At 46.6% G+C, this 16,421-nt stretch overlaps 1 protein-coding gene across 2 annotated transcripts in view; it reads left to right on the top strand.

The window, feature by feature from the left end:
• The first annotated feature begins 286 nt into the window (after positions 1–286).
• The window catches only part of LOC144128756 (cell adhesion molecule Dscam1-like), a 129,256-nt gene continuing 113,121 nt past the window's right edge, over positions 287–16,421 (top strand). For both annotated transcript variants that reach the window (XM_077662413.1, XM_077662414.1), the window contains exons 1-2: positions 287–412; positions 10,476–10,717. In XM_077662413.1, coding sequence (XP_077518539.1) covers positions 10,681–10,717 — 37 coding nt within the window. In that variant the 5' untranslated portion in view covers positions 287–412; positions 10,476–10,680. The remainder of the gene's footprint in view (positions 413–10,475; positions 10,718–16,421) is intronic.

Here is a 16,421-nt window from a genome sequence, read left to right as displayed (position 1 = left end):
AACTTTGTAGCCTGTCTGTAGTCAGTGTGGACATTATATTCCATTGAAAATAAACATTCAGCCTTTGCTTGTAAGCGATCTTTATAATAAAATTTGCACTCAGAAGAATAAACAAACACGTTGTTCTTGAAAGTCTGATAACTCGAAAAAGAAGCCAGCGCTGCGAACACGAGCGGATACCAGAAAACACCCAGTTCGCAGTTGTTGCTCCGAGCGTGAGATGGCGCCACGACTCGACGTCGACAGCGCCGAGCGGCCCGAGTCCTGGTTGGAACCTCCAGGTCGAGCGGCACGCGCTTTGGAGTCGATGCGCTCTCGCCGAGACAGGTGTTGACCGGACGCTCCCAACACGCGGCGTGCCTTAACTCGAGTTCCGGGCCCGGCGGGCGAAGTCGCTTTCTGAGGAACATCTGTGAGTAGTTCGCATGCCATCTCGCCCCGTTGGTTGCTTCGCACTGCGTGTCAGTGGACGTTTCTAGTGAGATGTGTCTATCTGTTCCACTACTCGGGTGTGTGCTACAGTTATCATTGCATAACAAGCGTGTTTCTAACGGACTGAGACCAGCACTGAGCCCAGTCTTAGTGAAGTGACGACACCACTGTGGTCGAATGTAGGACGGTGTCTCTCGAGTGATGGCAGAATTTTATGGTTCGTTAATAGGTAGAAAGTGAGGAAAACACCTCCGCTTGATCTGAATACGGGTTAGACAAAGCGTGACAAATTCAGTGGGTAAAGAGACAATTTTATCGGTTGAATACATCCTGATGAAAGAAGATGCACAGACTGCAATGGCTACTTTTAGCTCGTTTTAACATTGACGTTTAAGATGTGCATGCCAGTAGAAGAGTTGATTTGCGACAAGGTTGTATTTAAAAACATTATCAAATATCAAGACATCCACATTTTGTCTGCAGGTGGCCAAATTCAGAGTTCGAATGCTTGAAAGAAAAACGTTTTTTGGAGTGCTATATTTGAAGAAAACGCAACTTTCATTTACATTGCAAAGATGCAATCTTATCCGTAATTGTTGTTAAATTGCAATATTCTCACATAGAAGTTAAGAAAGGAAAAAGATGAAAAACGTATAGATGATCTTTCGCCGATGCGCGCCATGCATATATTAGCCCCTCTGCCGCTATTTCATCATGGCCCTCCTTCCTCGGAAATTTTTCTTTTAATTTGAAAACTTTTCTTGCTCAGTGCACATAAGGTTTCCGAATCTTCTTTGAGCACTACATACGCAGATAATGACCACGCGGATGTGTTTTCTATGTTACCATAGTCATAACTTTTGGATTGATAATCTGTGCCCAACGTTTGAAGCAATGCTTATGATTCCTTCACAGGATAGACCAATGTAAAAATCCACATTAGCTAAAGATTCAGAACGCAATATCTGCTGAGTGCAGTATGAACTACCATCTGTGACTTGCGATTCAGGCAAAGAAAGTGCCACGGATTGAAACACTCTACTTGCTTCACTGATACCTCCGCGTCTGCATTGAAACCTTGTAAAAAGCAGCTCGTAACAATGTCTATACATGGCAGTGTTTAGATTACTTTGCGCCTATGTAAACTTTCTGGCGACATAAGGAAGGAAATCAAGTAGAATAAGATTTGTCCTTATTTCTTGCCCGGTCAAAAAACAAAGGTTTGTTGCGCACTTCTTGTCTATTTTTTATCTTCTTATCATTCTAATCTACTCAGACGAGTCGATGACGCTTCACAGGATAAGTGCGCAATATAGTTACCATATTTCTTGCTACTCTGATAGCTTTAATAAAACTGGACAGTGGTATAACAACTACACACCGTATCTCTGTTCCAGAGACACCATTCGAGCATAGAATCAAATCTGTTTACGCGTATAAAGCTTCTTGCACGTATCGCGCTTCCTTGCGACAAAATTGCTGATATAATAACGCTTTTAACTCACACTGGAAAGAAACGCAACAGGGTCTTGAGGAAAACAAAAGGCGGAAAGTTATTGTCGCTCCCATAATGACGCCACTTACGTTCCGCGCGGGCAATTAAGTACTTGCGCGTGGGCGGGCATTCAGCCACGCCCAACAATGAAAGTGAGACTCGTTAATCAAAGCACAGGATGCGCGGCCCACAGGATGCGCGGCCCTTGTTTTGGTCGGTCTCTAAGCTCTAGCCACTCTTGAATTTTCGGCATGAGAGAAGTGTGACCACCCACTCCAACAGCACATTACTCAAAGAGGGTTGTGCAGAGTTCCCAGTGTTTCCTACGGCGTGTTTTTTTTTTTCACTCCGCATCAAGGAAGCTCCGTGTGCAGGCATAATATAGTTTTGGGGCAATCGGAGCGCGGCTGTCTGGGCTCAGAAATGAATTATCGCTCTTGATTTCATCAGAATGGGGGCTGCGAAATCTCTTCTTTAATTGCTTATTGGCATCTATTAAGTGCAATATTCAGCTGCCAGCTCTGCAAGACTTGTTTTGGTGACACAAAAGGAGCGTCAAAAAGGCGTTGAGGCATAGCAATTTATACTCTAAATTGGGAGCAACAGAAGTAAGGGAAGAAAAATAACAATCTTCCTTGTGTGCGAAATCTAAAACAACTTCTGTGTCATTTGAATATATGAGACTAGTCAGCCGCGCATAAACACGTCTCTCAAGCAGCTATATAGGAAAGTAGCTAATTCGTTGAAAAAACCTGCTAACACAGTGATTCTCCTACGTTCTGGAAACCCCGGCTCCAGGCGCAGTGTGTCTAGTTTTTGTGAGCAGCAGAAGATATGTTAGCTAGACTTCAAGAACGCAGAAAACAGTGAATATACTAGGACAGTGGATACAAATTTGACTTGGACGGCTTCCAAGACCTACCGTATACTGCCCCCTTTTACACTACAGTTCCGTGCTTATGAAGCTAAAACATGCAAGCATTTCATAAAAACTGAGGGCGTTGAAAATGCACCGCAAACTGCCATGTAAGGCGGCTGGTCATCCCGAAAGAAAAACGAAGAGTGTTCTGTTTAAATCCACACGCACATTTCTCATCCACGTTTATTCTTTCCGGACCGCAGTACACGCCATAGCAGTTCCTTAAGCTTCCCGCCTTCACGTTGTGCCATTAATTCTACTTTTTTGGTGCTGTAGTAGCATATTTTCTCTGTTCATGTACACTTAGCGTATGCACCTATCGAAACCAGTATGTTATTATGTCGTTCTGTTCAGGCCGCTACAGAACGCGTGAATTGGATAGGCCAGGAAAGACATTCGTGTCATTTATTATCCTTCGATATATAGATGTATCTCCAGCGAGGGAAAGGGGAAGAGAAAGAGGCCTTGGCTGGATACCTCCACGCGTGTACGAGATCGAAATATGATAGTTACATTGTATTTTTGAAATATTAATAGGCGTATTAAGCAAGGAGAGAGAAAAAAAAATTGATGTGCTCACGGTGAACACGGAATACAAATCGATAGGCCTGTACAGAAGATGAAGCGGTACAAAAAGAAAAAAAATCTTTATCTGACGTGACTTTACTGAGAAAGCACATCGTAGACAAGACAACACTCACTTTATTGCATTACTTTTTGCATACCAGGCGAAAAACATACCTAATGCATTTGTTTGCATTGATTTATATCTTTTTATTTACACAGTATGTTTTAGAAAACTTCGTGGTTGCTACAGAGCATTGAAAATGCTCTGAACTCTCTCTGAATCTAATAATTTGATGAAATATTCACTGCAATATCAGCAGCATACATTCTAATGAATTCAATTTCTCCCGCAGTAATATGTGTATTAAGGCTAGATTCGTTTATGTCGGGCTCGGCTAGGCTTCTGTATTGGCTTTTCTTGGTTTGGCACTGACCCGATTGGGCCGCAAGCCAAGGTGAGCGAATAGAAAAGCCAAGTCAGACTGATGCAACTGTGGGAGGAAACACAAATGAAAAACGAAAGAGAAGAGAACTAAGTAGAAGTATAAAAATAATAATAAGATGAGGGGTAGAGAAGAAGAAGCGGGAGAAAATGGAGGGACACCGCTGTGAAGAAAGCCATGGAAAGAATAGAAAGAAGTAGATAAACAGAGGAGGGGAAAGGAAAAAAACACAGAGGAAAATCGGGGGACCTGATGGCTCTGCCTGAATGAGTTAACTAAGCTGTAGACTAGTACAGCCATTTTTTTTACAAGTGCGAAATGACCTGTGAGACGACGCTATGTTAACCCAAGTGAAGAGTGAAAAATATTTTATACAGATACATTTTCAGATGCTCATATTTTCTGTATACCCGACCTCGGAATAATGCGTTCGACAATCTTTGTAGCCTCGCAGTTCAAAGACAAAGAAAAGGCAACGAAAGCAACAGTGCACGGACAACGAACATTGCAATGCCGCAAAGAAGACGCAAAGGCGTCTTAAAGGTGCACCGGCTCAGCTGGCCAGAGCACCCCTGGCCTCTGGGCGGTGTGAATAGACGCACTTAAGGTGATTGGAAGCGTGGTCTCTGGCACGAAGGCGAGTGAGCTGGGAAGTCGTCTGAATGCGGAGGTACGATACGGAGAAGCGTCTGCTCTGTGCTTTGTATACATCCAGGCACCACACATCACCGGATTCGACCGGGCACTCCTGGGGACTGAGATAGCCGCAGGGGTAAATTTTTGTTTCTTTTTTGATTGTCTGTACCATCGTCTAGATTCACTGCGTAAATAAGAGATATGAATGATCGCCTGCCAAACCGTCTGAGTTCAGAGCTGTATCTGAGGCCGTCATGAAGAGTTTTGTACAGAATGCCGCTTTTTAAATTTCACTCGTTAAGGCAGAAACTCGCGTTTTCTTTAACAATTGAGGTCGGTGTGTATCAAATAAGTGCATCACACTCGCCGCATGTAACTGAAGTAGCTTGACAGCTTCGAACTTTTTCATTTATTTTGCTTTGAAAACCTTGCCACCTGCGCATGTGCCCAGTCGCCGCAAGAATTACCGTATTAATGGCTGCAGCGTTATTGCTTTTGTGCGAAAATTTTTTAGGGAAAAAAAAGCTATAACAATTCACTTTCCAAAGAAGTAATAAGTGAGCGTGTGAAACTAAAAAAGAAATGAATTCCGTTAACACCCACGAGAAAAAATAAGGGCGCTGCGCTAATTGAGGGGACGATGAATGAAGAAGTATGAAAAACCGTTATCTTAACTGATGTCAGCGTACGACAACAAGCGATCGGAGAGAACAGTTGGAAAACCTGATTCGTACCGTGCAGACAATAAAGAAAATGAGTGACTTGAATAATCGTCACGCAAGGACGCGAAAAACATAGAATGTGTTTGTTATAAAAATATTGCGTGCAAGCATAACAGCACTGCGTGACGAAGTTAGAGCTGACGTTGTCCGCAGTGCAGCGGTTGGTTTTATTAGTTCGGAACTGTGTGCGCGTGATTGATGGTACTACGGTTAACGCGCTGGCCGACATGTACGAGGAGCGGATAATAAAGGAAAGGCTGCTACTCGGCCCAAAGTAGGCGCGACCGGATGAAGTTGAGATTAATTTAGGCTGTCAAAAATACTAACAAGTTGAAAGCTGGCCATTTGTCCTCATCTTTCCTTGCAAATTTAAGCTGGTGTCGTGGAACCGAGGGCAAAAGAAATAAGGAAAGAAATGATAACGAAAAGTTCAACGAAGCCTGTTGCTTTTTGAGTGTAGATTTCTGCCGCTGTGCTTATATATTCCTTTCATATTTTCTTGAGCATAGAGAGATAGACGGACGGACAGAGAGACAGACAGATAGGCAGACGGACAGACACAGAGGGGCGGACGGACAGACTGACATATATTTGAAAGTGCGAAAAAGAAGAGTGCGCTGCACGCTACAGACAGGTGGATGGACATATAGACTGACAGGCAGACGGACAGACACAGATGCAGACAGGCGGACGGGCATACAGACAACCTGACAGACGGACAGACAGAGAGACCAACAGACAGAGAAGTAGAAAAAACGGACGAATGGACAGACAGATGGACAGGCGGACGGACGGACGGACAGACAGACAGACAGACAGACAGACAGACAGACAGACAGACAGACAGACAGACAGACAGACAGACAGACAGACAGACAGACAGACAGACAGACGGACGGACGGACGGGCAGACAGACAGACAGACAGACGGACAGACAGACAGACAGACAGACAGACAGACAGACAGACAGACAGACAGACAGACAGACAGACAGACAGACAGACAGACGGGCAGACTGACGGGCAGACTGACGGGCAGACGGATGGACAGACAGACAGACAGACAGACAGACAGACAGACAGACAGACAGACAGACAGACAGACAGACAGACAGACAGACAGACAGACAGACAGACAGACGGGCAGGCGGACGGACGGACCGACAGATAGACGGGAAGAAGGACGGACGGACGGACGGACGGACGGACGGACGGACGGACGGACAGACAGACAGACAGACAGACAGACAGACAGACAGACAGACAGACAGACAGACAGACAGACAGACAGACAGACAGACAGACAGACAGACAGACAGACAGACGGGCAGGCGGACAGACAGACAGACAGACAGACAGACAGACAGACAGACAGACAGACAGACAGACAGACAGACGGGCAGGCGGACGGACGGACCGACAGATAGACGGGCAGAAGGACGGACGGACGGACGGAAAGACAGACAGACAGACAGACAGACAGACAGACAGACAGACAGACAGACAGACAGACAGACAGACAGACAGACAGACAGACAGACAGACAGACAGACAGACAGACAGACAGACAGACAGACAGACAGACAGACAGACAGACAGACAGGCGGATGGACGCACGGACAGAGAGATAGGCGGAGAGACAGTCTGAGAGGCAGGTGTACGGACAGACAGACAAGCAGACAGCAGAAAGACAAGCCGAAAGGCAGATGGACAGACGGACGGTCAGGCAGACAGAAAGAAGGACGGAGGGACAGAGAGGTGGGGCAGACGGATTGATGAATGGTTGGACGGACGAACGGACGGACGGACGGATAGATGTAGGGATGGATGAATGGGTGGTTGATGGATCGATGGATAAAAATGGATGAATGGGTGGATGCACTGACGGATGGATCGATAGAATAATTTTATTGTGATTAAATGCCGGCAGTTGCTCTTTAGTTGTTCACATGCAGGTCTTAATTTAGTGATAGAGAGTCTTGCCATCTGTCTGTCTGATAGGAAGACAGGAAATAACTGTCCTCTTCGGCGTTCTGTCTGGTAATTTTTACCACGGCAGCTGTGATTCAGCTCATCAAAAAGTACAGGCAGTATATTGAAAAGCATGCATCCCTGGTAATTTTATTTGCTTCCACTTCCGTTCCGAAACGTATTTCGAGAAGCTCGAATTCTTTGCAACCAGATTCCGCGTCTGCATGCGCCTTCACCTTCATTGGTTTTCTCTTTTAAGCACCGTCGCCTGGTTTCCTGGTCGCACCTGTTGTAGCAAAGCAAGAGGAGAACGTCAGAGACCATTAACAGAAGCGCGTAACTGTTGGAAGGGCCAGAGGAGTGCTGCTCGAAGTCGCGAAACCATAGGAAGTTTTTTATGCTAGCTGGAAAGGAAATGTGAATTGCAAATTTGTGGGCTCCTTCAGAGAAACAGCACGCAGACTCTTTGATCGTCACAGCCGGTTTTTTTAAAATTGAAATCTACACGTTTTTGCATCAATAGAGGAGAATGAGGCACTAAACTGTGCCTGTCAGTTTCCGCACTCGCGTGCACAGCTGGCTCCTGAGTTCGGCACAAAAAATATGAATCTCCCGCTTGATGCTTCGCACCTTCTGGTATCTGGGTTAGAAACAAGTACAAATAAATATTTAGTTCTAAATTCCAAAGAGAAAGAAAAAACGTCCAATGCGCGCATTGCCTCGGCGTCGCACTCTCCGTCCCAATAACATACTTCACCACCATTTCTGTCTTAAAATTTGCTCGCGCTTACGACCTGCTACCAAATGAGCCTTACGCACATGGATTGGTGGTCAGTGCTATGCAAGGCTTAGTTGCTTTGACTAAAGCCTGAATGAGAAATATGTCGTCAGCTTAGCTGCCGCTGTGGCTCAGTGGATACGGTGCCCGGCTGCACACCCCAAAGTTACGAGTTCGAATCCAGCAGAAGCGATTGCATTTCGATGCAGGTGAAATGCTAGAGGCCGGTGTACTCTGCAATGTCTGTGCACGTTAGTAAAAAACCACAGGGGGTCGAAATTTTCCGGAGCCCTCCACCACGGCGTTTCTCATAGCCTGAGTCACTCTGGTACGTTAAACCTTATAAACCCATGAAACCATCTCCAGCTTGAAAAAAAAATAAAAGAAATAAAACAAGGCTCTCGAAATTAGGTAAGTGCAGCGCAGTAAAAGGAGAAAGAACAGGAAAACTATGGTGCCGGTGAGATGCTCTCGTTCATTAATCTGGTGAAGTGTGACCCCCGCGCTCCCGCACGCGCTCGTCCTCCCCATTTTCCTCATACTCCAGAAGGCGGCCGTGCCAGCGGTCTCGCCAAGCTGTCAAGGGACGTGGCAGTTTAACGCCCATGTGCGAATCGTGGGGTAGGAAGGGGGAAATCCTTTGAAAGCAGCGTTAGAAGTGACTCCACACGCCTACACTGACCTCTGTCTCTCCTGCTGTACGGGAAGCGTGAAAGGGCAATTAGGGAAACGCGAGGGTGGACAGGCCGGAGGAGGGGGGGTCATTTTTGGGGTCGACGAAATTAATGAGCTCCACCCTCGACGGAGCTACCCCCTAGTGTCTCCAGCCGCTGGCCGCTCTTTCTAAAGCCCTTGAAAAAGTGGGTGCGGCCCGAGAGGAAGCGCATAACCTTCTCGTCTCCCACGAAAAGAGCCCTGTTCGCGCGCTGCTTTCGGGAATTCGGGAATTCTCCCGCACGCGTCAGACTGGCCTCCACTCATCCGTGGCACCTAGCGCCTCTACTCTCTGGCATAGGTCTGGCCTGCTCCTGACCGGCCGTATAGAGCGTAACGGAGCGCAGGTGCTTTGTGAAAGAACCGAGAAGAGGAGGACAGAAGAAAAGAGAACGAGAAGGGCAAGCATCGAGAATGCGGGGCATATTTTTGTTTCTTTTAACACTGGTTTCCTGGGGACCGCACTCTTTTTAAGGCTGCGTTCGCAAAGTGGCACATGTTGAGACGGCGGCTCTAACGCCGTTGGTAGAGCGCTTAACAACGTTGGCCAGATAATCTTCATTAATCTGCCCTTGCCTCTCTAGCGACCTGGTATTTCTTTTAATTTGCTTGTAATGGAGAAAATACGGGCTCTTTTGGTGTCCTGTACAGGTACAAATGGTCACGGTCCTCTCTCTTAAAGATCGCTTCTGCATACGGACGAAAACCTGTTTAGGAAGAACATGTAGTATTGTTATCATTATTGTTATATAGTGCACATGTACCTCCACAAAGCTTCAGAATGTGAACGGAAGTCAAAGTCAAAAGCAAACGTTGGCTAGATGACGGGAAACAAGAAGACAGAGACAGGAAGGTTATTTTGTGCTTTCGGCGCCAATATTGTCGCAGGATTTTTGGTGCAGCTCTTATTCATGGCCAGCCGAAAATGTACCGCTTCAAACGTAGAGGAAAAGAATGAGTTCGGTGATTATCTGGAATCCTTTAGGCACTAGTTACAATAAAAAAAATGTTCTGAAGGCAAGGGAGCCTTGACGACTACCATGGAAAGAGCTCAGCGCCCTACCTTATTCGTTTTCCAACCCCTTCAAGGGGCGAGCTTTCGACGCGCCATGGTTAGAAGGTGACCAATACACTATGATTATTTCCCCATGTGTCCCCACGGTAATGCTAGTTAAGAACAAGCTAAAGTTAGAATATGCTGATATAGATTCACGCAGCTTTTGTTTCTGTCTCTGCAGTGCACACGGCTAATCCCGGAGCGGAGGCGCAGTAGATAAAACGCGCTGTTCTTGAGTTATAGGCCGTGGCTTGGACTGGAGGCTGCCATGGGAACATATTGGTGGAGATAAACTTTAAAACATTTTAATCACTAAGTTAGTCTTTAATGATTCAGTAGTGGTTACAAAATCTTAAGGTGATCAAAATTAAAACGTAGGCCATCACTACAGCGTGGCTCAAGTCAACAGCGTTGCTCTGATACCTAGAAATCCAGCAGTGAAAAATATTACAGACAATGCCACATAGTGTCGTAATGGCAAGAAAAACAAATGAATAGTTTGAACTTGATCCGCAATTACCGTGCACTCAATACGAAGGATGGGCACAAAAATCGTCAACAAACATTGCCTTTCGATCGTTTCCGAAACAGCGTCCCCTTTTGTTGTCATCTCCTCTCGATATGCTCTTTTTTGGGACCTTTTTTTGATCCGGCAGCCCAGTCAGCCGTGCCGGTAGGAGGGACAGGACTGTCAAAAGCCGATTACGTAACACTTTCGTCTTCTTTTTCTCCCTTGCGCAGAACACCCACTCCGGAAGCTAAACTGACGTGAAAACAAGGACGTTTCCGGCGAAAGCTACACGGACGGAGGAGTGGCCCAAAAGTGACGGGTTCAGCAGCAGTGAGCGGCGTAAGAAATAAGAGCAAATCCCGCTTTGCCACACCGATGGATGCCAGCCGCTTCTAACAAACCGGCAAGCTGCGCCGCAGACGGGAGGCAGGCGCCATGGCCTTGCCGCAAATCCTGCTATATCTCCTGGCCGGTGAGCTCCCTTCCACTAGTCAATATCCTTCTGTAATTCCTCTGTCTCGTAACTTGTCGCCTTCCAAGCTAGCTTTCTCTCCACCTATATTTTTTGTCTTCCCGAACTTGTTACCTCTCAACATTTCCGTCAGCTGACCTCGCGACGACTTCCTCCGGCGTCTGCGTCGAGTATAGCGCATAAACGCATCGCTGAATTCACTCAACCCCTGCATTAATTACCTTTATATTGGCAGTGCAAGCATAATTAGACGGCCTAAAACCACGTCCGAAATTTCTTTCTGCTCTCTTTAGGCTTTCTTCGTGATTAGCTGCGAGGTAAAAGTGCCAACATTTGCCGTCATGCTTCCGTTAACACGGTAACCAAAAGCCGCGGAGAAGAGACTGCGAAATGAGCTGTTTGTTTCTTTCTGTGTTATCCTGTGTTCAGACGCACTGTTTCTTACCCTTATTTTTTTGCGTGTGTGCCGGAAGGGAAGTTGACGCAAAGTTGGGGGGAAAGAATAGAGGACGTGGCTTTCAAAGGCAGTTGCGACAAAAACGAGGTGCGCGCTTACCTCGTGGTCCGAAAGCAACACGTCGCCTGTCGGTGACGTTGATGCATGGACGTCGAGATAGAGCGGTTCAGCCTCATCGGCGATTCGGTGCCACGCTATTGATTGGCAAGTGAAGGGATGCCGTTATTTCGCTTGCGAGACGGCAAGTAGGTGCCGGAGTTGAGGTGATTTTGTAGGGATGAAAAGAGACCCGAACTGAAATGCTAAGTGCAGATCGAGAGAAAAAAAAACAACTACAACCTGCGTATGCAGATTCCAAAACAAGCTCTTATTGATGCAAACACACCCGCGTCTTCGAAAAGCGTAGTCGTTGACGGGCTTCATAAAATGCTCTGATCAACAGAGTAAAAAGTAAGAGGTGTATTCTTTGCCCGGTAGTATTCGTTGTTTTCGTTCCGTTAGAAGGAGAAGATAAGTACCGGATTTAAGAGTGGAAATAAAATTTTGTAATACCCCTCATTGTATATCGTCTTTGGGCCTTTAGAAAACACTTCTGTATGGTTTAATGATATAGCGCAAAGATGTAGTCAGTGTCATTTGGAACTGATGGAGTTTAACAAACTTATTTCCGTTGTTGCATGCATGCTTCTGGTCTTTTAATCGTGTGCAGCCTCAGTTGCTCACTGTTCGAAATGTGAGAACCAGACAGCTGCAGCGTCAGGCAGGAAACTGCTTACGCATAAAAAAACGTGGATGCCTATAAAACTCTCTCGCAATTCTTTATGTGGACGTAAGAGAGAGAACGAGAGAGATCTAACTTTTCTGTCTTTAAAATGGCGGACTAGTCAGGTGAGTGAGCTCCGCAGATCAGGGCTCCTATGGCTTGCGAAGATATCTGGACCCGTCGGATGGTCTGACGTTGGTCCTCCGGACCATTGCTGGTCAGGCTTGCCTCCCACAGTTTATACGGTATTTGCGATGTGCTCAAGAGGGATGGTTTTCTAACTCAACTCCATAAAATGTGGAACAGCATGGGCTTACCGTTGCACCAGGGATAGGTGGGGTGGCATCTGGAAGGGTGGATGAGGCTGTACAAGTACAGGTTAGGGAAGGTGTTCGTTTGTATTTGGCTCCAGAATGTGGCTTTTTCTTTGGTGCGTTTAATATTGTGAGGAAATTATTCCTTGCCGTTTAGTCTTAGGATTTCTACCCGTGCATCATAGTTTGGTAGCAGAGGGGTGAGGTACGGAGAAGATACCGACCGGTTTTTTAGCTCGCGAGCAAGATCATTTACCGCCTCATTGCCTTCAAGCCCTTCAATGCCCGGGGTCCACACACTGCTATTGGAGCAGTGTAAAGCGAAAGGCCGGATGGTATGAGCTTGGTAGCCGTCGTTATAGAACTCGTCTTGTTGTATAGCATTGACAGGTTTGCTTCCAATCAGGTATTATATGGGCTAAAGTAAGACCGCCGGTCTAATGTGCGCTGCCGTAGGTTGAAACACTGGTCTGGAGCATGGCGCCCACCAAAGTAAGCAGCTATTTTACGGTTATATCGCAATTTTATCTGGTTAAAGATAACTGGTGCTGTCTCTCGTTCTTATTCAGACATCTCGCATTAAACGCTTCTGCCTTAATAAAATTCAGAATTTCAAACCTTAAAGTGCGGGTTGTCATGCACCTAAGGAGATAAATAGGCGAAACCAACAATAGCTGTCTTGCGAATAATTGTTTCTGCCATGTTCAAATGCGCGACATGGTGTGAGCGACATTGGAAATGAACCAGGGCTGAACTTTCGTGTCCAGATCAATGTGCATAGGTGAGAGGTAAGCTGGACAGGTAAACACAACCATGCTTGATTATTCTGAAACTCCAACTCCTCGCTTTTCAATCGTTCTATTGTTCCTTTTCAGAGTTCGACTGGTGCGTGGAAATTTTGTGTGCGTCAAAATATATTAGGCATCATTTCTTTTTTTTTTGGACATCATTTGAAAACAAATTTTTTTTGGGGGGGGGGAGAAAAACGCTGCAGAAGCAGAACGTTAAGTACGTACTCAGGGCCGTGGTAATACGAAAGGCAAAGGTGCGTCATCTGAGTCTTTCTTGAGAACAAAGTTCTTTCGCATTTTTCTTCACAGTAAACAGTTTCCCGACGGGGTTCTCATGCTTCCAGACAATGGCTGAAATAGAAACTGGGCTCTACGACACTCTCGTTAGTTTAGTGAATACACAAGGTGGGCGAAGGTTAAGCGTTAAAAGAACAAGTTTGCAGACGTCGTGGAAGCCCCGACGATGCTTCAGTACCGGTCGGCTTTCTCTGCTTGGCTCCTCCATGCAAACGAAAGCTGTGTGCGCTGGGATAAAAGGGCTGGGCTCCAATTCGGAAATCGCGCGCCGATTTCCCCGCGAATAGACAAGCGGCGCGGATCCCACTCAGGTCATCTTACGCGCGTCGCTTTCCCCATCTCTCTCGCATTGCGCTCCGCAATCATCTCGTCGCCTCCGCTCTTCGCTGGGCGTGTTCCGCTATACCTCTGAGCCTCGACTACGAATCGCGGTTGCCATGGAGACCCTGGAGACCTGCTACGTTTAACTGCTTTCATCACACGCTGCCTACACCTCGTAACTTAGGCTTCACATTCACTGTCTTTATGCGGCATGTTGGCGGTGGGCGGATACGCGCGCGAAGCTTGCGACATACGAGGGCCGCGTTTGGGCCTTTGAGCTTAGGCTTTTGGTGTTGGCTGGCTTGAATCGTGAACTGTCGGTGCAGAGCTGATTGCGTTTGGTACAGAGGATGCCCTAGACGAGTTCGGTGTAGTAAATTTTGTATCTCTGGGTGTACGCAGATGGGAAAGTGGGCGTCTTCCCAGGTTGTTGTTCCTCGTCTGCCGCTCTTACTTCGAGAAGCTGATCGCACACCCTCGGTTGGCGTAGATAACTGGCCGTGAAAGCCGAGTGACATAAGAAGGCTAAACGCTTCAGAGACATTCAGGAAACTATGTTTATATTGCCGCGAACATTTGCAGTGTTTGTTCATTCTTCAAATCTGCGGCCACACAACTTTATCGCTTTGTTTGCGACGCAAGAAGCGACTAGATTTATCTCGATTGATCGCAGCCTGGCAGCGCTGATTCTACGTTGTTCCGGAATATTCTAGTAACTTTGCACGCTTTATCTCGAAAGTTTGCTATAAGCTTTAAACTGAGCATGGCCGACAACGGCGGGCATTATGTTCGGCGACCGCCGAGCACGCTTGTCGCTTCACCGCCGCCGAGTGATTCAGTCCATTTTGGGTGTAAGTCAGCCCAATAAACAGTTTTCTTTTATAAAACCTTTTGTCCGTCTTCATCGCTACTTCGACTGTCGTCACCACTACGTGACAATATGAGTGAACAAGATAGCAGCAACCCGCCGTAGCAGTGCTGCATCGGCCCAGCATTCACACTTGACTAAAAAGTTCAAAGCAAAGATGGTGTCACTCGACAGACCATTAGTTGCGGCTGTAGAACCTAAGAGAAAAGAAAAAAATCGCTGGGACACCAGATTCTATTGTATGTTCATAATGCGGTGAGGTTAGCAGCTCTTGATGTCTATATCGAAGTGACATCCATTCTCATCTGATGAAATCAGTTCGCTCCGGCCAATGGGTCAATTTCGTTACCACCGACGAATCGGGGCATTAAAAATGAAACTAGTAAAAAAGAAGGAAGAAAAAAAGAGGAGGAAGGAAGACGGAAGCGCGAATTTAAAACTGACGCCAACCATTAACAGCACGCGATGAAAAACAGCTAGTATGGGCTTATGTTTGACGTTAAGACGAATAACTGTAACCATGGTGCTTTCTCTCCTGGGTGTGGCTGTCGGCCTGGGTCCTATAAAAGAGGTATACCTTAAGGGGATTGCATTTTAGCTGTTGCATGAGGCAATTTTTGATGGCTTAACTTGAAATCCCTCCAGCTGCTTATATACTTCAGTTGTGTACCGAGTTCCTTGCTGCGAAGAGGCAGGCAGGTTAATGATAAGTTTCATCTTCCCGAGAAGCTCAGCTCGTTTTGTGTCTATATATCCCTGTCTTTTAGCTAGTCACTTCGTCCGTCGCACCTTTAAATGCAATATTTTATGTTTGTTTATCAACCCATCAGAAACTACGCTGACATGAAGCAGTATCCTCTGTATTTACGCTTGCATCAAATTTGTAATGCGGAGGTTCGCTTTTCTCCCACGCCGATTTGTATTTGGATGAAACAAAATCGCCGTCACCGTCTACGTCCGGGAGATACAATAAAGAATCTTCTAGAAGTCGCTGCAGTCTCCTTAATTACGCCCAGTGAAAATCACATTACAATAAGTGCCTTTACTCGATTGCTCGAGGACAAAGAGCAAAAGAAAAAAAAAAGACTGCGCGCTGTTTTCTCCGCAGCCTTCCTGCAGCCAGGTCTAGAACCCATGCCAACTGACATTCGATGTGACGAAGACGAGAGAGCCCACATTGGCGTCCGCCACGTAAATCGTCATGTACGCGGTGAATAAACACATAATCCGCAGGTATAAATCATTTACTAGCGGCAGCGGTTTCGGGGGCCGCGATGAATGAAGACAACGACGAAAGCAGCGCCCATAAACGTCGCGCAGACAAATGACTGTCAAGCATCGCGGTCCTGGCGTTAGCTGGCGACCCGGCATCAATCATGGGTCTGTGCTGGGACAGCGCTTCTGACAGCGCCCTGGGAATGGGGGCAAGGGACCGAAGAGGAGTTGGAAAAGGGCATAAAACGCTTCGTGGTATGTGCCAAAGCTCGTTCTGCCTAGAGGCACTGTCGCTTTTTGGGCGAAGTGGGGAAAGGAGGCACTATTCAAGCCATGTCTTTTGCTCGACACCTCCTTAAATAAAGCATAGAAGCGAGGTCCTCAACGGTATCACCAACAGGTCGGTGTCAACGTGTAATTCATCTTCCTTTTCCTCGATTTTCTTAAGTTACAGCGCATAGAATGACTGATTAGCAACGCTGGAAAAGGTATCGAGGCGTTGCTGAAGGAAACTGTCAATTGCTCTGGCTCTTATAAATCAGATTTCGGCTCTCTATGGAGCGAATTGCATTCTCGAGTTGCTGTTGTTGTTGAAAAACTTTATTGAACTCAGTGTGAACGCGTGTGGTTCGAGTTCCGAGTCCTTTTCTTCTGCTTGGGAAAAGTGCAGCGCAGGGA

The sequence above is a fragment of the Amblyomma americanum genome, chromosome 4 (genome assembly GCF_052857255.1).
Source record: "Amblyomma americanum isolate KBUSLIRL-KWMA chromosome 4, ASM5285725v1, whole genome shotgun sequence".
In the NCBI taxonomy this organism is placed as follows: domain Eukaryota; kingdom Metazoa; phylum Arthropoda; class Arachnida; order Ixodida; family Ixodidae; genus Amblyomma; species Amblyomma americanum.
Note: the sequence above shows the minus strand (reverse complement) of the source record. Positions and strands in the feature narration are given on the sequence as shown.